General features: G+C 35.0%; 2 protein-coding genes across 3 annotated transcripts; both read left to right on the top strand.

Moving 5' to 3' along the window:
• Nucleotides 1–289: 289 nt before the first annotated feature.
• ttc21a (tetratricopeptide repeat domain 21A) lies at nt 290–20734 on the top strand. Its single transcript, XM_084398428.1, has 29 exons — nt 290–466; nt 566–695; nt 1077–1187; nt 1279–1445; nt 2233–2355; nt 2434–2591; nt 2676–2760; nt 4107–4205; nt 5000–5192; nt 5585–5682; nt 5846–6040; nt 6245–6380; nt 6473–6630; nt 7677–7886; nt 8613–8851; nt 9356–9428; nt 9527–9634; nt 9713–9854; nt 9944–10044; nt 11609–11797; nt 11880–11990; nt 12561–12642; nt 12714–12864; nt 14662–14808; nt 14889–15069; nt 16432–16656; nt 17613–17733; nt 17819–17886; nt 20135–20734. Exons 1-29 carry the CDS (start codon nt 440–442, stop codon nt 20210–20212), a joined length of 3906 nt encoding a protein of 1301 aa, XP_084254554.1. The 5' UTR covers nt 290–439; the 3' UTR covers nt 20213–20734.
• A 2431-nt stretch (nt 20735–23165) lies between these two features.
• Nucleotides 23166–27030, top strand: cebp1 (CCAAT/enhancer binding protein (C/EBP) 1). Of its 2 annotated transcripts, none has more exons than XM_084398456.1 (3): nt 23166–23301; nt 23376–23624; nt 25926–27030. In XM_084398456.1, exons 2-3 carry the CDS (start codon nt 23376–23378, stop codon nt 26229–26231), a joined length of 555 nt encoding a protein of 184 aa, XP_084254582.1. In that variant the 5' UTR covers nt 23166–23301; the 3' UTR covers nt 26232–27030. The 2 variants fall into 2 exon arrangements, with proteins under 2 accessions (XP_084254582.1, XP_084254581.1); XM_084398455.1 differs by having other exon boundaries at nt 25923–27030.
• The last annotated feature ends 963 nt before the right edge of the window (nt 27031–27993 follow it).

Below are 27993 nucleotides of genomic sequence, written 5' to 3'. Positions count from 1 at the left end.
ACCTTCCTGAAGTTACTCGTTAATATTCATTCTAATGTCTGCTTTTAGCCAATCAACGTAGACTTCTGTCTGAGCGACTCGTGACATCAAGCCTTCGCCATAGTAGGATTCGTCCGTTCGCTTTACTTTTTTTTTTTTACTCTTTCTATTTAACTCAAATATTAACCAGACGAAAACGGATAAGGATACAAATAAAGTGAAATAAAACAACACCACGCGTTGTAAATTCGTCACCGTAGTGTTGTTTAAACAGACGTGAATAATCCATCTTAGAAGATCGCTAGGAATCGAGAACACAGGCGGCGGAATCTGTGTTTGATTATTATTCCTGTGCAGGTGTCTAGCAACGGCAGATTTCCGTTCTTTTAAATCACAGGTGCTGTTTGATGCCGCTAACGTTATTACAACTCGAATTAGTTTAATTATCCGGGAAAAAAATATGTCAGAAAACGATCAAATGTGTTTGGTAAGTTTTGATTTCATATGTTCGGTCATTTTTTTATCATATTTGAATGGAAACCTACATTTAGTAAACTGTTATAATGACTGATGTTTGCTTCAACAGCCGTTAATTATATATTATTTGAGGGAGAAATGCTTCAGACATGCCATAAATACAGCTGTGAAGAATTTAAAGTTGTATAATAATGATCCAGTGCTTCGTTTCTTCAAAGCTTTCGCAACTCTGATGGAAGGTAGGCTAAAGTGTGACTTTATTTATGTATTATTATAAATAAAGGTTCCAGAAGAGAGATACCATAGAAGATCCGTTTTAGTTGTTAAAGGTTCTTCATGAAACCGTCGATAGTAGACCTTATTCAGAGCAGCGCCATCTTTGATTTCTAACGGGAATGAAAGCGAGGCTGTTGTCATACCTGTCATCATGGCGCAGCTCTGAATAAGGTCTATAAAGAACCTTTATTTTTTTAACTGTTTCCATTTTCCCTACTTTCCTTATTTATGTATATATGATAGTTGTTGATGATTATGAAAGTATAATGTTATATGATGGCTGATAGTGATGTAGTTGATAATGATGATGATGATGATGAAGGCTCATGCACATACATTTGCAGGTCACATTCAAGAGGCTTTGCGAGAGCTCGTCCAGCTGAAAGATCATCCACATCTGTCTCTGTGCTCAACAGTAGCTCTCATGTGCGCACACAAACGTTGCGAAACCATTGGTAACTCTGACCCAGCTGCTCGGTACACACACTGAACTGAATGAAACATTGATTCAGGGATAATGTGTGTCTTTCTGTGTGTCCACATGAGATCGAGATGCTGTGAATGAGCTGAACTCCGACCTGAAGCTGTCTGGATCCACAGCCGGTGACAGAGCGCTGTATTACGCTGCGCTGCTTTACTGGATCCTGGAGCTGAACCACAAAGCCAGAACATGCGTCAAAAGGATGCTGAAACTCAATGATACGTCACCAGAGGTTTGTACGGCTTTCTGACCGATCAATGAATGTTTGGACGTGAGGAGTCGACACTGAAATTAGAAATGCACTGATATGAACATTTTGGCTGATACCGATAATTCTTAATATTTGAAAGCCGATAACCGATATATTGGCCGATAAATCGGAAGCCACATTTTTATATAATTTTTGAGAAACAAAAACAAAACTCTCACCATTAAAAGCCGTGCCCCAAGCACACAATTATAATGTTCTCATTATAATTGTATGTAGCCGATATGACTGCACATGTTGCACTGAACCTTATTTTCCTTTTTGAAGTTATTCCAATCATAATTCAAGCAATTCGAAACCATCATGTTGAACATCTGAAGTGTCTCCGCTGAAGGAAATAGTCCATTATTTATCGGCTTTAATATATCGGACGAATGTTTTTAACGGGCCGATAACATAAAAAATGAATATGTATTGGCTGATACCGATATGGTGGCCGATATATTGTGCATCACTAACTTAAAGATCTTAAACAGTCTACAGTATTATATTTATACCATAGACTGTGATTTATACGCAAAGGCCTCTAAATGTCAACATGATCAAAACTTCTTCTATATGTCTAGTTTAGCTATATACGTCCACCTTTAGCTTGTGGTTCACGTGTTTTTGCTGTGAAATCTTTATTGATTAAGTAAATGTTATAGATTGTTATATTGGGGATTGTGAGAGCGTAATTGGAAATATTTGCATTGAAACTTGCTGGTATGCACTAAACACAAGGCCACAACTTGCTTTTCTTTATTACCAGGGGCTTATTCTCAAGGGCTGGATTGTGTTGACCTCTGACACGGAAGAGAACAGACATCAGGCTATACGTTACCTTGACAGCGGTGTTCAGGACACGGGACATTTATTTGGACTCATGGGAAAAGTAAAACCCGTCTTTACAAGCAAAACGGATGATCTATTTTGAATCTTACAGGGACTAAACTGTTTCTTTGACGTGCAGATCGAGTTCTTCATGGCGAAGCAGAATGAGCAGAGCGCTCTTGACATTGCCAATCAGATCATAGTCTCTCATCCAGACTTCAGCCCGGCGCTCGTCGTGAAGATGAAGGTGTTCATGTCTCTGCGTGACTGGGATCAAACTGAGGACGTCGCCCGGAGGTGTGTGTTCACTGTTCCTCTGAGCTTTTATTTGAATAGGTAGTTTTAGACGTTATTCAGTGACTTTGCTTGAAATGTGTGTAGAGTTCTGAAGAGAGACGGGCATGATCTGAAAGCTCTTCAAATGATGACTGTTATCGCTGCGGCTAAGGATGGAAATATGGAGATGGTAATTCTGTTTCTTTTTATTTATAAGTGTAAATGGACTATTTAAAATCGTTTATACCATGAAAGCACTTATTTTAAAGTCCCCCTGTGGTGGAAATCCAGCTTTTAATGTAGTTTATGTGTCTATGTGGTGTTTTTAATATGCTTTAAGACAAACCATGTGTAAACTCATAAGTCGACTCCATTGCTGAGTATTTCCTCCTTAAAACTGCAGTGAACCAAAGACAGTCTCAAAAACACGCTTTGAAATCGCTGGTGTTTCTGACGTCACAAACTACCTTGTAACCAATCAGATCAACGTGTGATCGTCAACCAGTGGATCTCTGAGTTGAGTGAGTGAGTGGAGGCGGGGCTCATTTGCATATTCATAGAACCGCACATGCTAAATGAGGCGAGGGTGTCGAGTTACATTCAAGATATTTTAAGATGTGAAGACATCTTTTTCAAGGAAAAAACTTTTGAATATGTCATTTTGGTGTTTAAATGTGAGTTTTAAGGGATAAAATGATTGACTACAGGGGGACTTTAAAAATGGCATGAACTTTTTTTCAAAAATGCTGTAAATCAACATGAATACAAATATTATATTTTTCAATTTGCAACTAAAAACAGAGAACTTTTTTTATGCGTTTTGGCCGTTCATTTACACTTTTTATCACCTCCATGTAAACTACAAAAACGCATATTTGTAACAACTGTGACGTCATGCACATGCGTGTAACGTGTTCTTTAAAGGGATACTCCACTTTAAAATGAAAATTCTGTCATCATATACTCACCCTCATGTTGTTTCAAACCTGTATGAATTTCTTTCTTCTGCTGAACAGAAAGGAAGATATTTAGAAGAATATCAGTAACCAGACAGTTTCTGGTCTCATTGACTTCCATAGTATATTTTTTTCCTACTATGGAAGTCAATGAGTCTGGTTACTGACATTCTTCTAAATATCTTCCTTTCTGTTTAGCAGTAGAAAGAAATTCATACAGGTTTGAAACAACATGAGGGCGAGTATTTGATGACAGAATTTTCATTTTAAAGTGGAGTATCCCTTTAAAAGCACATAGTTTCTTTACAAAGTGACATCGCCATCTACTGGCCTGGCAGCAGAATAGAGCGTTTTTAGCCGTTTTGCGGATCCGTGTATCAACAACGGGGATCGTTTTGACAATGTTGTCGTCTTTACGCAAAGGAAAACGCTTCTGTTTTTATTACACCGCTGTCGTGTAAACGTACCCTAAGACTGTGAAAACCATATAAATTTAGTTTTTTAAGCTTCCTTTTCCTTTTAATTTCAGACATTCTTATTAGTCTATGACCCACAAATGTTATTCCATTGTGTATTTCAGGTGAAAGAGCGTCTTCAAGCTTTAATGAATGCAGCTGAGATCTCTGAGCCCGGTAATCCCAGTCTGCATCTGGAGATCACAGCACCCATCAGCCGACTGGTGCGAATCACTCTCAGTATAATCACTAAACATTCGTGTCTGCTTATACACTGTCAGTGCTATAAACCAGGCTTGTTTATTACACTTTAGCACTGAACACACACTGTCCACACAGGGTTTTTTTTGCATCCCTAAGTGTCTGTTTCCATGATACTTCTTGCCCTTGGGTCGTTTCAGAGCTATTAGTTTTTGATTTGGAGCTTGTTTCACTGGCTTGAGACTAATCTATCCGTCCTGATTATATATTTATTTTTATTGTAATTATGCAAAAACAAATTGTGACACTATATACCTGTACATGTGCTAATATACAAAATAAACAGGACAAACAAACTTACAGCCAGAGTTGTAAAGTCCAGGTTCAGAAAGTAAAAGTCCTCCTCAGTATTTTGTTCCAATCACCTGGTTTTGCTAATTAGCACAGTTTTTCAGCCAGGAGATTTAACTAATTAGTGAAATCAGATGGCTGAGGTCATGGGTGGAATAAACATATGGCAGGACTTTTACTTTCTGACCCCTGGACTTTACACCTCTGCTTACAGCCAACAAAAGTCAATTCTGATAATTCCTGTGTGTGTGTGTGTGTGTGTGTGTGTGCGCGCGCGTGTGTGTGTGCGCGAGTGTATCTAAGTGAGGGAATGGAAGCATATGAACCAGAGAATATAAACCAGAGAGTAGCTGTAAAGTATAACAGATTTACCAATAGTAAAAACAACAATAATAATAATAATATCCGTCCTGATTATTACAGTATAGTCTCTGAAAAGCTCCATAATCGTTCTCCCCCACTGCAGTGTGGACACAACACCGAGATCCTTCAGATGTTGACCGTGTTTGTGCGTCGGGTTTCGTCACGTGCACCAGCGGCGTCTGATGTCCTCTGTGAGCTCGGCGATCTGCTCAGTCTCCAAGACAAGAATAAAGAGGCACATAAATGCTACTCTACAGCACTGAAAACAGACCCCAAATGCACATCCGCATTAGTAGGTACAGTATCGTCACATCCAGGCAGCAACATTATCATCACTGCACAAAACTGTAATGCAATGTCAAACTGAGCTGACATGAACTAACAATAAACTATTTTATTTGTATTAACTGTTGACAAACTGTAACAAATGTATTGCTCATTGTTAATGTTAACTAATGGGACCTTATTGTGTTGGCAGATTATTTTCATTATGCTATTACAGTAATAAGAAGGAGAGTTTTGTAACGTGGATTTGAGGGAATATGCTTTTAATTGTCATTTAAATTGTCAAGTTGCAAAAAAATCTTGATAGTCCTAAAACAGGCTTCATTTAAAATCTGTTAAGTTCCAAATGTTGCTATAGTATAGACACATAAATCTATGCATTGACATATTTTTATCTTCATAGGCACGATCAGATGCCAGCTGATGTGTGATCAGCTTGAAGAAGCCGCCCAACAGCTCGCGTTCTTCTGCGAAGTGCAGGAGTCTCTTGGAAACGTAGCGGTAAAAAGCTGAAAAATAACAATTTCTATAAACAGACTCTCTTCTTATTACACATGTGCAGTAGTGGCATTAGACAGTATTGAAGAGATGTTTAGATGGGTAATAATTAACCCTGATTAAGCAGTGTAGTGTAACTGTGATGAACATATGTTTGATTAAATAGGAAGTTGCTCTGCTGAAGGCCATTTTGTCCAGGAAGCAGAAAGCAGACGAGGAGACGGTGACACAGTTTCTGAAAGACTCCGCAGAGCTTCATTTCTCCGCTCTCCGTGGCTTAAATTATAGTGTTGAATACCTGCAGATGCTCGACCTCAATTTCCTCCTGCGAATAGTGCGCATGCACCTGGAGTCCAAGCAGGTATTATATCCTATATCAATTCATTAGCAAAATCAAGGTCGTGGGTTCGATTACCAGGGAATGCAAGAACTGATAAAAATGTAATCCAGTGTAAGTCCCTTTAGATAAAGGAATCTGCCAGATGCATGAATGCAAATGTAAGAAAAGAGGATTTTTACTTCTGGAATTAGTCAATTGGTTCTTTTTTTGTGTGTGATTTCACAGGATTTTCTCCTCGTTCCTGGACAAACTCCACCATTTTGGCTCAAACACGCAAATATGATCTTAGAAACGATCGTCAAAGCCATTCCTGGCATGTCAGCGAGCTGTTATTATATGGCCTACGTCAAGTTCCTTCTAGGCAAGTGTGTCGAGATAGAGGAACATTTAAATGCGTCACCTTGAGGTTATGACAAACGCTGCAGTGATAACAATCCCAGAATGCCTCTGCAGGCGATCAGAGGACAGCCCAGCAGCTTCTGAACCTGTGCATGGAGAGCGAGCCGACCGCGCCGGAGATCCACCTTCTGCAGGCCCGACTGCACCTGAGCGTTGGAGACCACGGCTCGTGCCTGAGCTGCCTGGAGGCTGGAGTCAGCATCAACTTCCAGGTGAAAGAGGAGTGTTTTGTTCAGTCAAGTACATTGTTTTTTTCTTGTGTGAAATGCACTGTATTTGGAGAAGCCTTTTTACCCACTTTGTTTTTATTTTATTTGACATGGACATTACAATTACATTGGACGAAGCACACTAATTTTCAACAACACCTGTCCACTGGAGGCTTTTAGAAAGAAAATACAATAACAATACTGATAACAAAAGTAATAATAACAATACTAAAAAAGGATAAAGAAAATATACCATATGATTACAGATGCAAAAAAAATAACATTAGTCAAAATCATTTACAAAGCAAAAGCATCATAATCAGAAAATCTCTCAGTAGTAGGTTATTCATGCGAGCACTGTTGTTTTGTTTTTAGCCATTGTTTAAAAGCATTGCCATCCATGCATTGCTTGAAGTCCACTAGTTTTTCATGACTATTATTACTATCTCTCTGACCATTAGATTTCAAATGGAAGTTTTTTTTTTTCTGTCACTTGTGACTTCAATATAATGTGTCCTTGCTGCATAAAAGCAAAGACTATAGAATAACACAACATGCGTTTCTACTGTTGTTTTGAATGGGGAAAAGTGCGATGCTCTATATGGCGGAATAAGTCCCGCCTTCTAAATCAGAGCCAATCACTGATTGGTAAAGTCATCGCATCAGTGCAGCTGCCGTTAGAACGAACGTCATACGCACACTTCCACTGCGCATTAGCTTGTTCCAGCCTGAAACATTTCGTTTTCTGTCATGATTCGAGCGTTTAGAAACAAAATGGATGAGACAGTTGTTGTCGGATTTCATTGGAGATTTCAAATATGAAATTCAATCGTAAGCTTGGCGAACAGTTTTGGAGAATTTGATTTTTCCCCATTCAAAGAGATAGGAGCTGCACTTGCATGCCCGAGCGGTGTTTCAAATGTCTTGTCTTAAAGGGATTTAGATTAAATTATGAATTTCTTTATGAACTTATGAACGGTAGTGTAACTGGACCTCTGGTATTTGTGTGTTTATATCTTGAGCTCATGTCTGTGATTTGTCTTTTACAGGTTCGAGATCGAGTCCAGTTCAATCTGCTCAAATCTCGTGCTCTGCTGAGGTCTGGAGACCTGAAGAACGCTATTCAGTGCCTGAACATCACAATGAACATGGCAGGGGTCCGCAGACCCTCAGAGGGCCCGCAGTCTTCAGTCTCCAGCAGTGAGCGAGTGTCTGTGTACCTGGAGCTCACAGAGGCCCTGAGACTCAACGGACAACAGGTCCAGTGTGCACTTTCACCAAAGGCAGTGTTGGGAGTTACTCATTACAAGTAACTTGAGTTATGTAATCAGATTACTTTTTCAAGTAACTAGTAAAGTAACGCATTACTTTTCAAATTTACAACAACATACCTGAGTTACTTTTTCAAATAAGTAACGCAGATTACATTGTTTTCCCATTTCTTGACTGACAGCTCTCTTGTCCTCATATTGAGACAAATCGTGACATGATGGTTATTGTAGTTCTAGACTAAATTTGAGCATTTACTCTCACTTGCACACAAAAAAGATTCAATATTCCTCAAAATTAATAAAATCAGTGAAATGCAGAATCAGAATACTTTGCAAACCTACAATAACTAAATATGTTTAAAAAAAACATATATTTTTATGCATTTAATCTCACTTTATTGACCAATATACTTGCTTCTGACCTTTGGTGATTCAGTTACACCATAAGCAAAAATGGCTATAGATTTTTTTGTTTTTATTGGTAAAGAAATGTTAAACTTTTTTCTCCTGCATCCCATTCTTTCGTTATCCAGAATGGCAGCACAGCTGCTAGTTACTTTTTAAGGGAGTAACGCAATATTGTAATGCATTACTTTACAAAGTAACTTTCCCCAACACTGACCTAAGGAATACCCAAAAATGATTAAAAAAACATTTGAACCCTCTGAGCTCTCTTGTGTCTTAAGAATGCTGTGAAACGTTCTCTTCCCTCAGCATGAGGCCACTAAAGTTCTGCAAGACGCCATTCTGCTCTTCAAAGGGACACCAGAGGAGACGCGTGTCATGCTGGCTAATGTGGATCTGGCTTTGGGGAGAGATGATGTAGACGCCGCTGTGGCTATCCTGCAACACATTCTGCCTACTGAACCAACCTACATCCAAGCCCGCGAGAAGATGGCTCGCATTTACCTGGAGAGGAAAAGAAACAAGAAGCTTTACATTGCATGTTACAGGTGAGAACTCTACGTACATCGTTTATGAGTGACAGGTCATGTCCACGTCATTTTCTCAAAATCATAAGAGAAAAATTTAAAGATATTGTAATGGTGATATTTCTTTTCCTGCTGTAAATGAATATTTATATGTAAATTAATAATATGAAATATTTACTTTACTCTTTTTTAATTTATTTTTTTATGCTGATTACAGTAATTTTTAATGTTTAATTAAAAACATCTTAACAAAAATCTTTTTTTATTCACAAAAGTGTAAGTGCATTTAGAGGTAAAAAAAAAAAATCTGAAATTTGATTTTGGGGTAAAATAAACATAATTATGAAAATAATGTCACAATGTAAAAAAAAAAATCATATTTCTTTTAACTGTTTCTTTTGAAATATGGGTGACATGAGTTTCACTCTAAAACTGTAAGAAAACGTCTTTAGAATCTTTAAAAAAGTATGTTTTTGCTAAAGCATGTGGAAGTTTACTTGCCATCTTAAGCTAAAAATGTTTCAGAGAAATAAGTGAGCAGCTTCCAGGACCTCATACTAGCATCTTGCTGGCTGATGCATTCATGAACATTCACCAGGTATATATTTCAATTTATGGGATTTTCCATTTGGCTTCTCAGTACTGAACATCTCACAAAATCTTAATGAACTATGAAAAAATATCTTGTTCTTAAAGCCAGAGGAAGCGGTCAAGATCTACCAAGAGGTAGAGAAGATGGCTCCTGAAGACACATTAGCCAAGAAAATAGGCCAGGCTTTAGTGAAGGCTCATGAGTATCACAAGGCAAGTGGCTTCTACAGGTTTACAGAGGACATTTACTTTGAGAACAGTTAAAGGAAGGGTTTGTTTCTCATATTTCAGGCGGTGAGCTACTATGAGACGGCTCTGAAGACCGATGCGCTGGACTGTTGTTTGAGTATTGAGCTTTCCGAACTGCTTCTTAAACTCAAACGATTGGAGGAAGCTCAGCAGGTCCTGGAGAAGGCCTTGGAACATCAACCTAGTACTTGCATCTCAAACATGACTGAATGCCACGAGAAACAGGTACTATTGTTCTCAGATTATTTATTTTTTTCTTCTCTGCTTTTGCAGTTACTGCATTGACTACAATGAAGAATGATGTAAAAGTTTTACGAGTGTTAGTAAAAGTGCTATGGGCCAAGAACGAGTCCGCTGTGGACGTCGTGCAAAAGGTTTGTGAGTATTTTCAAAGTTACATCCAACAGTAGGTGCCCATATGTTTATTTACAAGTTTTCGGGGTCTGCTACAATACATTTACATTATTCACAGTTAAAAAAAACATTTTTCTTATACTATATATTGCTGCTACAACCCTGTGCCTGAAACGCTCTAAGTTCCTGCTTTGCCTTTCTGAAAAGCCCAGTCTGTTGTTGATTGGTCAGCTGGTGCAGTCTGTTGTTGATTGGTCAGTGGCGGCAAAAAAAAAACGTGCAAGCAGCCAGTAGGCGGGCATTATGCAAATGTGTAGCATGGTGACGCAGCTAAATCATAGGCTATGCTTGAAATCCTATACCCTCATTCAATATTCCCTACACTAATATAGTTCACTTGAGGGAGTGAATGAAATCGTTTGTTCTTGTTGTTTAATAATTATTTGAAACTTAGCAAACTGGAAGTTCCAGTTGTAAGATGAAAAGATTTACCTTGAACTCTGTCATGAAAATGTATGTATAAACCATAATTAAACAATTAAATAATCAATTAAACGTTGATTCAGGTGTGTGCGCCATCTTCTGGTCAGACGCGGTAATTCATTCGGCACGCGACTCTCACAGTGCATTATGGGTATTCCCTAGCCGTTGAGCGTACATCGGTTGTGCACTTGTTATTGCGGTGCATTATGGGATTGAATGAGTGCACTTGATAACGTCCACTATGGTTTCAGACACCACTACAAATGGATGTTCCCTCAAATTAGGGATGGGCATTTTTCAAAAATATTGCATTTGAATATTCGGGTTCATAAAATTCGAATATTCGAATATTTGTTTATTTAAATTACGTTTAACGAAAAACACGTGATTTCATGTGATTTCTCATTGTGGTGATGATATTATAACTCCAGATTAATTAATTAATTTGATCAAAAGTGATTCCATTTTGTAAAATCATTTAGTAACCTAATTTTCGACTAGTAATTCCAAACTTCGCGAGGCAGACGACGACATTATGATCAAATACAAACAACTTGTTAAACATGCGCCACAGTGCCACCCAGTGCATTTAATTATAACTGCGAGTTAGTGCTTGGGATTCATCAGGGATTCACTGCATTTACGACCCACAAAGTATTTACGGCTTCATAAATTCGATCAAATTCGAATAGTATTTTATTTTTCGAATAATAATTACAGATCGAAAATTCGAATATTCGTGCACATCCCTACCTCAAATAGTGCCTTATTTAATGGTATAAGAGGCGATTTTGGACACAGCCATAGATATCAGTAACGTCAGTAACGGACTACAGACGTTTTCAGGCAAGTGTTTTCTGTAGGAGCGATTCTTTTCCCCTTTAAAACGGTGTTGATACGCGAGCGACACGATACGATGCAACAAAAGCAGATAGAACCCATTATAATCAGAGATGCTGTCTAATGTCGCACCAATTCCTGAGAATAAACTGATGCCCCGTTCAGTTTCTGATGCTACTTCTGACATGAAGAACAAGTGGATTGCACCGTGTTAGCATTGTTGAGGCAGGTTTTTTATGTGTCTTTCTGCTCTTCTGTCAGGCACATGATATCCAGCAAAAAGTTGTTTGCCGTGTTACAACTGAGCATCCAGCGGAATTAGAGGAAGAGAGGAAGTTGTTATCGTCCATCTGTTGTGACTGGGCTCATGAGTTTACCCTCAAACACGACCTGGAAATGGCCAAACAACACTATACAGACGCTTTAAATCACAGCCCAGACAATGAAGAGGTCAGTCAGTGAATGTAGTCGTGAGATTTGGAGGGAATGTTTTATGTCACATTTTGTCAGGCTCAATTTTGTCCACCTGCAGATCATCTTTCATCTCGCTCAGTTACACTATGATCATCAGAAACTGGACTATAGCGAGGAACTGTGTGTGAAGATCCTGCAGCTCAACCACAACCACACCGCTGCCTCAATGGTATCGTTTCCAAATGAGATTTAGCCATTAAATCTCAAAAACAAACAAATTTATTTTATTCAGACGCCTTCAACATTTCTCACATTATCAGTTTATTCGCTATAGTTTAGAAAATGGTACTAAAATATGAGCAGAACTCAGAGTTATGAACTCAGCTGATATCTGACTGGTTTTGTCCGTCCTTCTGTTAGACTGTCTCACACATGAATTATGTTGAATATCTGTCTGCTGTTAAATTTAACTACACAATTAGATAATACCAGTTTAGCTCAACCAATCACCAAGCAATGCTTCATTTTGTTCAGTCTGTGTGTAAAAAGAGCATTAGCAGTTAAAGACAAAACACTTCAGCGAAACATGATCAGCTCAAAGTGTCCCAATCATTTTTGGTCCCAAATTTGTATACATTTTACTGCATTTTTGGGTATAATATGTCACAGTTTACTTTATTTTGCTATTCTCACTTATATGAACTATAGTGTCCTGCACACACTAGTAAAAATATATAAAAAATTATATCTGGTGTCTGAATAATTTTTGGTTTGACTGTGTGTTTGTTTTTATCCTCAGCTGTTGGCTGATACATTATTTTGGAAGAACCAAAAAGAGGAAGCAGTCCAGATGTATGCTTGTATAATGGAGCGAAACCCAGGTGTGTTTCTGACATAACTCAAACATAATTATTACATTCAAATATTTCATGTCTGTTTCCATTTACGGTAGACAACTTTCATGCCATGGGCAAGTTTCTACACATTCTGCGCAGGATGGGAAAACTAGAGGACGTCCAGTCTGTTTTTGAGGCGTGTGAAAAGTTCTGTCTGCTGTCGGTCAGAGAACCGGGCTTTAATTACTGCAAGGGGTTTTACTTCTGGTCAGTGCACAGTAGTCTGTTGAAAAGATTAAGGATGGTAGAGAAGTTTGTTTCTCATGAAGTTTAACCATTTCACATCGAATTAAGAAAAAAACATTTCAAAATAAGAATTAAGCTGAAAATATTTTTTAAGGATCATTACCATTTTGAGCATTTTTTTTTCAGTAATTCTTTGTTAAATTACAAAAAAAAATCGCACAAAAAAATGTAATAGTCCTAAAAAATAATTAATTTCTGCTTAATTTTCATTTCATTTTAATTTCAATTTTTAATTCAAATTTCGAATATGCAGTATATATATATATTATTCAAAAAAATTAATAGACTGTGACAAAAACAAAGATATAAATCATATTAAATCATTTTACCTATAAATTTAATGGAATGAATGAATATATATATATATATATTATATATATATATATATATATATATATATATATATATATATATATATATTAGGGCTGTCAAACGATTAATCCAAAATAAAAGTTTGTTTTTACGTAATACATGTGTGTGTACGGTGTATAATTATTTTCTATATATAAATACACACACATGCATGTATATATTTAAGAAATATTTGCATGTATATACTGTGTGTATATATATATATATTTATATTATATATAATATATATAATATATAAATATTTTATATATAAATAACACATTTTCTTAAATATATATATATATATATATATATATATATATATATATATATATATATATATATATATATGCATGTGTGTGTATTTATATATAGAAAATAATTATACACCGTACACACACATGTATTACGTAAAAACAAACTTTTATTTTGGATGCGATTAATCGCGATTAATCGTTTGACAGCCCTAATATATATATATATATATATATATATATTCATTCATTCCATTAAATTTATAGGTAAAATTATTTAATATGATTTATATCTTTGTTTTTGTCACAGTCTATTAATTTTTTAGAAAATTGTATTTGTTTGTGAGTCATTTGTCAAAGTTCATGAAAACTAAATATAAAATATCTTAATGGTCCTAAAATTGTGCTACATTTTTTTTGTGCTATATAATTTAATATATATATCATTTTTTATTTGATTTATAGGTAAAATTATGACTTTTACATTCTGAGAATTTTTAGAAAGAGATAATGTACCTTGTTTGTGTGTCAAGTTCATAAAAAATAATAAAGTTCTCCTAATTTTTTTTTTATCCTTGTGCTATATAATTTTATAATTATTATTTAATTATATTTATTTATAATAAAACATGAGATACATTTCACTGATTTTGTGAGATTCTTCCGAACATTGAATTTTTTTAGAAAGAGAAAATATAATTTGCTAAAGTTCATGTTCATGTAAAGTTCATTGCCTGTGTTTACATTTCTAATCTAGACTAACTAATAGAGGGCAATTTATTATTATTTCTACATGTGTGCTCAAAGTATTCTTAAGCCCCGTTCACACCAAGGACGATAACTATAAAGAGAACGATAAAGATATAGTTCTAAAAATCGTTCTCAATAATAAAGAATAGCAGAGTTCACACCACAGCTATAACAATAACGGCACAGACGTTCTGGATATCGTCGGAATCACTTTCAGAAAGATTTGTTGTTGTTGTTGCAGCTGATGAACGATAAAAACATTGACAGCCAATCAGAATCCATCTAAGCATGCGCTTAGAATAAACAGAACGATATCGTTATCGTTCTAGGTGTGAACGAGGCCTTTATTCTCAATGGTCTTTATGAGAGAGTGATTGGCTGTTGGTGTGATGGTTGACCTCAGGCACACGTACCATGTGACCGAGGCCCTGACGCACCTGAACCGGGCCCGAGGAGACGCGGACTGGGGAGAACCAGCCGTAGAACTGATGGTCCAGATCTGTCTGAACCCTGACAGGGATGTTTTCGATGAAGGACCAAAGCACTTGAGGTCAGAAGAACCGATGAAGTCTGTGTTTTCAGATGTTCAGATGATTTCATGTCTGTTACCTGTGATTGTTTCTCCTGCAGCGAGTCAGAGAATGAGATGAGACTGAGCACAGCTCAAAATCTGCTGTCGATGTTTCGCCCGCGCTGTAAATCTGAGCAGGACAAACTCCGGCTGCTGTCCAACCTCTGTCGGATCTACAGTAAAGAGGACAGACATGTGGAGAGAGCCGTGCTGGAGCTCACAGACACGCTGACCAGCAACGTAAGACGCTAAAGTCTCTTAAAGTTATATATCAGGCTTGTTTCGCACACAAGACAACTCTTTCATTTAGTCTTTAACATTTGGAGACTAAAACACTGACATTGATGTGTGTTGGTTTTCTTTTCAGGAAGTGACTAATCATGATCTTTATGCATATTATATTTATGGATGTATTGTGTACATTGTTCGATGTTGCAGATTTCTTTAACCTTCTTCTTGAGACGTCTTAAAATGTGATTCTCTTTATAGTCTCATGATCCTGAAATATTCCTATACATCATTGACCTCTTACAGGATTATTATAGTTAACTAAAACTAAAACGGTATCACTTTAGTTTAAGGTCTAATTCTCACTATTAACTAGTTGATTATTAGCATGCATATTAGTAGGATATTGGCTGTTTATTAGTACTTATAAAGCACATATTAAAGCATGACTGTATTCTACATCCCTTAATTTTACCCAATACCTGAACTAATAACTACCTTACTAACTATTAATAAGAAGTCATTTGGAGTTTGAGGCAAAAGTCATAGTTAATAGTTAGTTAATGAGATTTGGACCCTAATCTAAAGTGTGATCACTAAAACCATAAAAAAGGCATTTTTGTTACTTGAAATAAAATAAATGACTGCAATACAATAAAATATGAAAATAGTTCTTGCCAAAGCAACATTTCTCAATATCATTTAACTAAAACTGAAGCTCAAATAAAAATGAATAAAAAAACTATAAAATGTAAAAAAAAAAGTAACATAAAAATAGTTGTACATTTTTTTTAAACATTTTTAACTAAAATTAAGATGAAAACAGAAAAAAAAAATATATATATATATATATAATATATATTTATATAAAATATACACTCACTCACACACACACACACACACACACACACACACACACACACACACACACATTCTTGTACATCTATCTTTATGAGGACATTCATTGACACAATGCAATCTCTAGCTGCTTATCCTAACCTTACCCATCACAACTAAGTGCCTAACCCGACCCCTGATCCTAAACCGACCCTTAACCTCATTATAACCTTATCCTAAAACCAAGCATTGACCCTCAAACAGGCCTTTAAAGGCTCTCAGAAAGTGAGGACAGGCAAAAATGTCCTCACTTTACTCTCTCTGTCCTCACTCCAATGGTGTAAAACTTAAACTGGTCCTCACAAAGATAGTTAGATACACACACACACACACACACACACACACACACACACACACACACACACACACACACACACACACACACACACACACACACACACACACTTATGGCATGCTGCACTTCCATTACTTCTGTTTTAATGTGTGTTCTGAATGAAATGCTCTCCTGATCTGCAGCTGATGTTGGAGGCATCTTTGCTCGCGATGGCTCAAGCTTTCCTTCAGCTGAAACAGATTCCCAGAGCCAGAAACTTCCTCAAACGCCTCACCCGGATGGAGTGGACCGATGCAAACGCCGATCACTTAGAGAACGCCTGCCTGCTCTTGGCTGACATGTACATAAAGATGGGAAAATACAATCACGTGGACAAACTGCTGGACAGCTGCATACGATATAATAAGGTTTGTGTTTGCTCATGTTAGATTGGCTGAAATCAGCAGTAAACAGACTGTACCTTCTGTGTTTGAGTCTTAAAAATGCACACAAAATGTTAATGTCAACTTCAGTTTTGAAGTTTACACAGACATTTGTTCATACTAATGTTTTAGATCTGAAATTTCTGAAAACATTTTTGTGTTTATTATGCCTGAGAATACAAGTAAGTATGTAAGTAAGCTTTATTTATAAAGCACTTTTTTAAAAACAGTGTTTACAAAAGTGCTTTACTGAAGAGAAATACATGTGTGCACTCACAGAAAAGAAAAACATGCATTCATGCATAATAGAAATAAGATAATAAAATAAATCAAGGCCCTAGTGAACAAATGTGTTTTGAGATGCTTTTTAAAAATGCAAAGTTAGTCAATATAATTAATAGTAAATAAGGAATATTAATATAGTAAATAAAAGTGAAGTAAATGTAATATATTATATAATGTGTGTGTGTATATATATATATATTTATATATATATATATATATATATATATACATACATACAATCTTTATAAAAATATTTCAGATGGCACTTATGAAGAGTTCAGATGCAAAAGTGCCTTCTGAAATATTTTTTATAAAGCTTGTATATTTAAGTTAAGTAATTTCACTTAAATTACAATTAATAGTTAATTTGCATTGCCATTTAAGTGAAATTACTTAACTTAACAATATACAAGCTTTATAAAAATGATCATTCTAGAAGAAAATTTCAGATGACACTTAGAGACTTTTGCATCTGAACTCTTCATATATATATATAGAATGTGCTTATAAAACGGGGGAAAAAATAAAGAAAAAAAGAAGTCAGTCTAAGATAAAAAACAATTTTGAGCTAGTAATATGATAATGGATGATCAGTTGTTTTTGCTTGGCTTTTCTCAGCTTAAAATAACAAAACAAATTGTGTTGTGAACACTCAGTCGTGTAGTAAAGCGTACGAGTATCTTGGTGTGATGATGGAGAACGAGCAGAGATACAGAGATGCAGCGCTGCAGTATGAACTGGCCTGGAAGTACAGCAACAGAGTCGATCCTGCAGTCGGTGGGACTTTATTATTCCTGTGATAATAAGAGCATGAACATCATAATCTGCCTTAACAACTGTTGCACTGGATTCTCATCCGCAGGATTCCGACTCGCCTTCAACTGTCTGAAGTGCCGGGATTACACGCGGGCTGTTGATGTGTGTCGGCAGGTTTGTAAACCTCACAACTCTAGGAAATGCATATTCGTCTTTTGTCTTTCTATAATGTGATGTATTTGTGAATATATTTGGGATATTCTACTGTAAAGTGGGACTAAAACATTTACAGCCACAAAATAAAACATTTTAAAAGATAATTGTAACTTTTTATCTCACAATTGCAAGTTTTTATCTCGCGATTCTAACTTTATTTCTCACAATTGTGACTTTATATTACATAATCCTGACTTTATATCATGCAGTTCTGACTTTATATCTCGCAATTGTGCTATAAAGTCAGAATTGCGAGATATTAACATGCAATTCTGAGAAAGAAGTCAGAATTTCGAGTTTATATCTCACAATTCTGACTTTATATCACACAATTGCAAGTTTATATCTCACAATTCTGAGATAAGTCAGAATTTCGAGTTTATATCTCACAATTCTGACTTTATATCATGCAATTGCAACTTTATATCACACAATTGCAAGTTTATATCTCACAATTCTAACTTTATATCTCACAATTCTGACTTTATATCACACAATTGCAAATTTATATCACACAATTGCAAGTTTATATCCAGGGACGGACTGGGGCTAAAAAACAGCCCTGGACTTTCTCCCAAATAGGCCCATCATCCGGCCATTCGCGACAGACACTATAGCCAGGATGTCCTGATGCTATAGCCTATGCCACAATACTGTAGCCTATCAGACAAGGTATTCACAGCTAGTAACATCTCAAAACCAATGATTATTGGGGTTGTGTTTATTAATGAAGCCTCAGCCTTCAAATAAAAACAAAAAATGTGCAATGCCATAAAATACAAATAATGAAGTGTCACTGGCTACAGAAACCCCAAATTACACAAACTTGTAATTATAAAACATAGTTACTATTTACCAGGGGTCTTCAACCATTTTGTGGGGGCTACCTCAAGGGATACAATAATCTAGAAGGGATTTTTGTTTGTTATAGGCTACTCAAAAATATTTATTATACACATATAACATGGTGGTGCTTTTTTACTTTTCACCATCATATGCGAAATAATAAAATATATTGATATTCTGTTTCAGACTTTTAAGCGTTTAAAAAAAAAATCAACAATTCCTGAAAAATTATTAAAGTAGGCCTATTTATAGACTTTTTTGTTGATTTTCTATAAACCTGTTGTATGTGTTATCAAAAACAGTAGCCCAAACATTTAGTATAAATATAAATGCAAAAATAAATAAATAAACTGCCACAACTTCTAAACAAAAACATTACTGCATAACATTTAATACATTTATACAGCATTTTTAATATTAATACAGGCACATTTCTACCAAAAAAGTTTGTTTTACTACAATTTTACTACAGTTAATTCATAAGTTGTTGAGTGAAATGTCTTCTGACTGGTTTGTTCTTGGAACAATGTTTCGCCTGTTTTTTGCGTCAAAATGTTGAGAATATCAGCGCTGTTTCATCTGGCTTTTAACAAGCTTAAATCACAATGTCATCAGTGGGTTTATAATAGAGATAGAGAATTCTGCGCTGAATTGAAATGCTTCTCAGTGGATCGCGCAGCTCGGTGTTATGTTCGCGTGATCGAGATCAGCCCGCAGCTGCTTTGATAGAGCTGAGCTGATAATGCTCTGCGCTGCTCAGATCAAACAAGTTTTGTTCCGCTTTTTGAGCGTTTGCCATTTGATGTTTCTCATACGAGTATAATAAATACTTATTTCTATGCTTCTATCTAACGACGTCTTTGCTGTTGGTTTCTTTCTCCTCTTCCACTTCTTCTTCTCCTTTGCGGCCACGGCCATCACACAATTGCAAGTTTATATCTCACAATTCTGACTTTATATCACACAATTGCAAGTTTATATCTCACAATTCTGACTTTATATCACACAAGTGCAACTTTATCACACAATTGCGACTTTATATCACACAATTGCAACTTTATATCACACAATTCTGACTTTATATCACACAATTGCAAGTTTATATCACACAATTCTGACTTTATATCACACAATTGCAACTTTATATCACACAATTGCAACTTTATATCACAATTGCAACTTTATATCACACAATTGCAACTTTATATCACACAATTGCAAGTTTATATCTCACAATTCTGACTTTATATCACACAATTCTGAGATAAAAAGTCACAATTACCTTTTTTATTTTTCATTCAGTGGTGGAAACAAGCTTCCACAGAAAGTGTCTGATGTCATCAGTGTTTGTTCTGTGCAGGTTCTGCATCAGCGTCCAGATTACCCACAAATCCACAGTGAGGTTCTGACCCGAGCTCAGCTCTCGCTCCGGCTGTGATGTCATTTCCCCTGTGAAACTCTGACATTGAGAGATGTTAGTTAGAGAGATAATATACAAGTTCAAGTGTTAATTAGTTTTAAAGGTTTTATGTTTATGTGCCACAGGAAATGCTTGCGATTAGATCATTAAGTAATTTGCAATATCCAGTGCACTGATAAATGTCACTCCCAAAATTCCTGAAGCACAAAATCTAATGTTTTGTGAACTGCAAATTTGTGTGGATGCAAACAAAATATCATTTGTATGTATGTGTGTGAATATATTTATGTATGTGTGTGTCTCTCTCTGTGTGTGTGTGTCTGTGTATGCGTTTATGTATGTGTATGTATGTATGTATGAATGTGTATGTATCTGTTTTGTGTGTCTGTGTGTATGTGTTTATGTATGTATATATGTGTTTTTGTGTGTGTATGTAAATTTATAAACATTTATAAACCTTTAAACTGTACTGGAAAGCCCTTCTCTTACGTTTATAGCAGTGACAAAATAAAATGAGAGTTTATGAAGATCTGAAACAGCATATCAGTGTTTTGACCCCACTTTTGTCCTTTTCATGGACACAGAGCTACAGGTGAGTGTTCCTGTTTTGTCTTTATAATACATTATGTTGATGTTGTTGAGTTAATATTTAAAGGTGAATTTTCATTTTACTACAATCTCCATTCAGCATCAACTAATTTAACATACTTTAGAAAGACGGTAGAAAATGACACTCTCCATTAAATTAATGTTTTAAATTGTAAACCGGTTATCACTATAAATGGCTAAAAGTGACCAAGTTTATTTTTTATCCCTGTATGCTTATTTGTGTGTCTTTCAGACATTCATTGGGTGCAGTTCCTCAGTCATCCTGCAGGAGGCGCCAGTGAGTTCATGAACAATGGAGCTGATTGGCCAATCCACTATGAGGTATTTTTAAGTAATTTGACATGTACTTCTGTAACAATATAGACATAGGAGAAAGTAATAATATGAAGTAATTTACGACTGTTTAGAAGAAAAAGGTTCCACCTTCTTTTAGGCCATGACAGAATATTTAAAATCCGGCATTTTTAAAAGTCTAATTCTAGATCTCAAGTCAAGTCACCTTTATATATATAGCGCCTTTTACAATACAGATTGCATCAAAGCAGCTTCACATTGATAGCATGAAAATAATACAACAAAGTTTGTTTCTAGAAGAAAATTGTGTCATCGTCCACCCTAAATAAGGAAGATCCATAATATTGTTGAATATTAAATGTCCCCAACTAAGCCAAGGAACCAAAACTCCATCAGTGACAGAATGGAGAAAAAACCTTGGGAGAACCCTAGACTCAGTCACTCAGTTCTCCTCTGGCCAACGAGCGAACAGTGTGTGATTATGATCCAGGCAGCGTTACAGGTCAGAGGTCAGATTGGTCGTGTTGATGAGGCCTTCACAGGGCTGATGAGGCTGGCACTTCAGGATGCGTCATGGATGGGTGCAGATGCAGGTCCTTCATCAGATCTGGATACGGCCGGGATCCGGCTGACTGCGGTAAACAGGGAGAGACTGGTTGGGACTTCAGGACTGCGTTGTCGTCGTGTCCAAGCGCAGGTCCTTCATCAGATCTGGATATGGCCTGGATCCTGGATAATGTGTTAAGTGTATGCTAGGTCAAAGAGATGTGTCTTTAATCTAGCTTTGAACTGACAGAGTGTGTCTGCTTCCCGGACAGTGTTAGGAAGACTGTTCCAGAGTTTTGGTGCTAAACAGGAGAAGGATCTACTGCCAGCAGTCGAGTTTGACATTCTAGGTATTATCAACTGGCCGGAGTTTTGAGATCGCAATAGACGTGAAGGACTATAATGCGTTAAGAGCTCGCTCAAGTATTGCGGAGCTAAACCATTCAGTGCTTTGTAAGTAATCAGCAATATTTAACATTTATATGATGTTTAATAGGGAACCAGTGCAGTGTTGACAGAACCGGGCTAATATGGTCATACTTCCTGGTTCTGGTAAGAACTCGAGCTGCTGCGTTCTGGACCAGCTGTAGTTTGTTTATTAAGCGTACAGGGCAACCACCCATACGAGCATTACAGTAATCTAGCCTTGAGGTCATGAACACAAGCAAGTTTCACTTACATCAGCCAGAAAGAGTAAACGTTTTGGTCCATCTCTTAAAAATGCACAAAAATAAACAAATAAATGCGAATTTCAGTTTAGAAGTTTAGATGCATTTCTACCTAATAATTTAGTGGTGGAATTGCTAAAAACATCTTCGTGTTTATTTATTATGCCTGAGAATAAAGTTGTACTTATTTATTTATTAGTTATATTTATTTAGTAAATAATAATTATAGTAGTAAAATGTACATTTATTTGTAATTACATATTTAAAATGTAAATAAATGTTTTTTTATATAAATTAATAAAAATATATTAAATTATATATATTATTAATTATATATTATACATTAATAATATGAATAAAATAGTACTTGTAAAAAAAAGTATTTTCTAGTTGCAAATTTTTATATATGTTAGAGCTGGCAAATGTATTCATCGTTAAATATATATATATATATATATATATATATATATATATATATATATATATATATATATATATATATATATATATAATATTTTATATACACACACACACACACACATATATTACATATTTACAAACTTTTATGTTAGATGTGATTAATTGGTATTAGAAATAATAGATAAGTAATAGAGAGAATTTTAAATGAATTTGATTTTTTTAATCAAACAAATAATTTTTGTTTTTTAAATAATTATAACAAATGATACCAAATCCCTCCAGGATTTATCTCAGGGAAATGTCAGTGTTGGATTCTCTTGAATATCAGTTGTTTGGACGACAAGGACACGTTAAGATTGTAGAAAGTGCAATAAAAGGAAAATGAAGAGGGAAAAAAGAAGTCAATCTATGATGCAAGATAAAAATAATTGGAGGGGGAAGGAGGGAGAGAGAGATGGTTGTGACAGAGGAAATGATGTTGTCATGAGTGCTGAAGTACCTGTATCATAACGGATTTTGTGGAAGGACCCATAAAGTTAGAGAGGAGAGCGTTCACCAGCACTGAGCAGCGTAAGCACACGAGATTAGGCTTTATAACTGCATGTGTTCATGTTTCTACAGCCTCAAATCTTCTTCATCCACAGATGTCCATGTCCGACAGCTCACCGTCCTCCATCTGCATGTTCTCACTCCATCACCCGTGCTCCAGCTCTCCTGACGGGACTCTTCCTCAGGACCCCATGCCTCAGATGGACTCGGGTCTGTACGGCCAGAACATGGGCTTTCCCAAGACACCGGAGCAAATGATGGGTCTGGGTTACCTGGCGTACCCGTCCTGTCTGAACACCAGCAACAGCGAACGACCCGCGCAGCAGAATCACAGCGCTCCACAGGTAACAACACACACACACACACACACTCCTCTTATGCCTCTTATGATCAAACTGATGAATACATGTTGATGTACAATGAAATTCAGCAGTGAACAATACACTGGTTTTGTTTACATCTCACCATTTCTATAAACATGTGGTTGTTTGCTGGGTTACCATAGTTAACTGAAACTAAAACCATAAAAAAAAAACATTAAATCCATTTTTCATTTAGTTTAACTTGATGTACTAAAATAACTATAGTACAACTAAAACTAAAACCAAAAAAATAATAAAAAATGTGTTGCTCAAAATAAAATAAAATATCACAAAACTTCTTTTATTCCAGGTAGTTGCCATTGCAGCATTTCCTTTTTTTGTTTAGTTTAACTTGATGTACTAAAATAACTACAACTAAAACTGAAATAAGAATAATAAAAACTATTTAGGTGTATAAAAAAAAAAAAAAAAAAACATGTATAATTATATATTATACATATAATAACTTCTAACTTATATACTTCTGCAAATGACAAAAACAACAAAATTACTAAAACTTGAACAAAAATTTAAATGGAAATTATACAAATACAACTAATTCTACATATTAATGAAACTGTAATAGTTCCTCAATTATATTAAAATAACACAGAATTATTATTTATTAATGAATAAACCAGAGTAAATAATTCATATTAGTAATTATAAATTTTATTTTTTAGAAAATAACATTGTTATTAATGATTCTAATGATAGTTATACATGTAGAAAGAAATATTAGATCATACATTTTTTTTAAATAATATTAATATATTTAGTTTAACTTGATGTACTAAAATCACCACAACTAAAACTGAACTAAAATGAATAAAAACTATATAGATGTATTTAAACAAATTATAATTTTATATTATACTTATAATAACTTCTAACCCATATACTAATAAAAATGACAAAACATATGAATAAAACTGTAGTTTTTCAATTATATAAAAATAACACTGGTTTATTAATTATGTCTGAGAATATGAGTAAAATTAATAAGTAAATAATTCTATGACTAAATACTTAATATTAGTGAATAATAAATTAGATAGAATAGTAAATATTATATAATAAATATGTTTTTTTTTAATAATTTTAATATATTTTATTTAAAACATTTTCTGGAATAATTCGCATGAAATCATTTGAGGCACTGAAATAATTAAAATGAAAATTAAAATTAATAATAAAAAAAGAATTGTTGTAGGGAAATATTAATGTTAGATTCCATTGAATGTTTGTGGTTTGGACAGCAAGGACACATTAAGATAAAAAGAAACTGGAAAAAGCATTTGCTAAATTAATAAACGTAAACAAGTCTTGTGTCCCATAATGCACTGTGAGCTCAATGAAAATGTCCATTTAAGATTGTGGAAAAATCATGTTTATGATCTGGGAAAGAATGGTAGCACTTTATTTATCTATAAAAACACTATAAAGACATTTTAAAAAACATATAATTATATATTATATGTATGATAACTTATATTCTTATGCAAATTACAAAAACAACAAAATAAAATGGAATATATACGAATAAAACTAATTTAACATTTTAATAAAACTAATAGTTTCTCAGTTATATTAAAATAACACTGGTTTATGATTATGTCTGATAATAGAAGTAAAATTAATTAGTAAATAATTCTATGACTAAATAGTTAATATTTGTAATTGATGTTGATGTGTGTATATAATAACATTCAGTTATTAATGATTATAATGATAGTTATAAATATATAAATAAATATTAGATAATACATTTAATATATTAGTTATTTAAAAACATTTAACTTTACAACTGAAACTGAAATAAAATAAAAACTATATAGACATATTTAAACAAATTATAATTATATATATATATACTGAAATAAAATCAATAAAAAGATATAGACATATTTAAACTATATATATATATATATATATATATATATATATATATATATATATATATATATATATATATATATATAAATTTCAGTGTATATACATAATTATAATTTCAGTGTATATATAATTATAATTTGTTTAAATATGTCTATATAGTTTTTGTTCATTTTATTTCAGTTTCAGTTGTGATTATTTTAGTACATTATACTTATAATAACTTCTAACTTATATACTAATAAAAATGACACTTATTTTTATCGCCAAAATCTATTGTAACTCGTGTTTGTTTTGTAAATTGTTCTAATCTGTTCATCTCTGAATGAATAGCTTTCACTGAACTCTATTTCTTTTCCGTTCTCTGCAACTCTCCCGATCTCTAAGAAGGATTTCTCCCAGTTTCTTCTGCCGCCGCCAGTGCCGGCTCTCCGCCAGTCCGCACAGAAGAGAGGTCTGAGCAAAGACAGCGTCGAGTATCGCCTGCGCAGAGAGCGCAACAACATCGCCGTGAGGAAGAGTCGTGATAAAGCTCGCCGCCGTATCCAGCTGACCCAGCAGAGGGCGCTACAGCTTCAGGACGAGAACCACAGGCTTCAGATGCACATACAGCGCCTGTCACACGAGGTGGACTCGCTCAGACACTATCTGTCACAGCGCCACCTACAGGCCAAAGAGCAGGACGACAACTGCTGAGACACTCAAGGTTCTGTTCATCTTGGTTTCACTTTATTTTCATGGTCCCTTTAAAGGTGCAGTGTGTGATTTCTAGCGACATCTAGTGGTGAGGTTGCGAATTGCACCCAACAGAAGTTACGGTGGCCGACAGGAAGCGATGTCGTCGTCTGAGTAGCCAGTTAATCAATGAGGGTTCTTTACAAAGATAAATTAAGAAATTATGTTTACTTAATTATTCAGTAAAACGATGTTATTGCTAATATTATTGTGACTTGTTCATCATTGCGTCAGTGTTTTATTCGCTGAAGCTTCTTTACACGAAGAACAACATAGTGACGAAACACGTTTGTCCGTTCAGGGCCACCGTAGAGGGCCACAAAGTTACTTATATCCAGGAGAATGTTCAAAAAGGGACCATCACAATAAAGTGTTACCTTGATCTTAGATTAGATTCGTGACTTTCTTATAGTTTCAGTGAATGTCATTTCCCAAAGTGAACATGGGAAATAATCTACTGTGAGCTAGTCAAGTCTCAACTAGTTGCAAACATCTAAAGCTGGAGTAGCTGTCCTTCTGAATGAGAAACTGAGGTTAGTTGTGTCAAACATCGCAGCAAATCTCACAAAACTCAAGCGTTTTCTGTTTTGATTTTCAATAAATAGTTCAATCTTGTAACTCGTTTAATTTTGTATTCTTCAGAGATTCTGCAGTGAATATTTCTCATGGTTTATTTTTTTGAAAGTCATTTTGTATATAGACACAATCTTTGAAGTTTTGATGAAAATATTAAAAAAATCGACAAATGTTTTGTACTGAACGGCTTCTCAGCTAAATCTAAAACGTAAAGGTCACATCTTATAATAAGGACAATTGTTCATCATTAGTTCATGTAAACTAAAGCATTTATTCAGTTTAGTTAGTTAACTTCAGCATTAATATAACATTAGTCAAATCAAAAGTTGTGTAATGTTTTGCTCATTATTAATGCGTTAACTAACGTTTAATAACGAGACCTTACTGTAAAGTGTTGAACAATTAAGCAAATTAATATCTGAAGCAAGAAAAAAGCATTACAAACTAATTCTGGACGTCAAAATTAATAATAATTTGGGTTACGCTTTATTTTAAGGCGTCTGTGTTACAGTGTAAGCACTGAGTAATAGTTATTAACTACGTGTACTTACTATTGGGTTAGTAATTATGCATAATTTATAGTTATTACTACAGTAACTACAGGTGACATGGACCGTAATTTGTAATGAATTCATTGTTGTATGAAATTGCAAACACACACGACAGAGTTCACGTGTTTTATGTGTATTTGTATTTTTATACAGTTTCAGTTTCTGTTCTTCTGACTTATATGAAAAATACTATTGACTTTTCTATTAATGTTTAGGCGTGTGATTTTGTCGTTTAAGAATATAATGATAATGGAACTTTAGATTGGCACTGCCGTTTTACACCAAACATACTAAACCACAGACTTGTGACATGAAAACCAGCTCTTCTGTGATTATAAAAAATAAAAGTATTCTCAATCCCACAAAACATGCATCAGAATGTGATTATCCGCACGCTAAATCCAGCAGCTTTGCCTCTGAAATGAGTTATTATTTGGTCAATCTGCATTGATTGTAAATTGCACAACACAATAGCAGACTGTCATCTTTCCTCCCTTCAAACGGACGCAATGACACGGGTGTTTGAGCGGGAAGAGCTCAGGCCGAGCTTCAGTGGGACGGATGAGATTTCAACACATGTGGGACAGTGAGCTGGT

This window comes from Rutilus rutilus (assembly GCF_951802725.1).
Source record: "Rutilus rutilus genome assembly, chromosome: 24".
NCBI classification, from domain to species: Eukaryota; Metazoa; Chordata; class Actinopteri; order Cypriniformes; family Leuciscidae; genus Rutilus; species Rutilus rutilus.
Note: the sequence above shows the minus strand (reverse complement) of the source record. Positions and strands in the feature narration are given on the sequence as shown.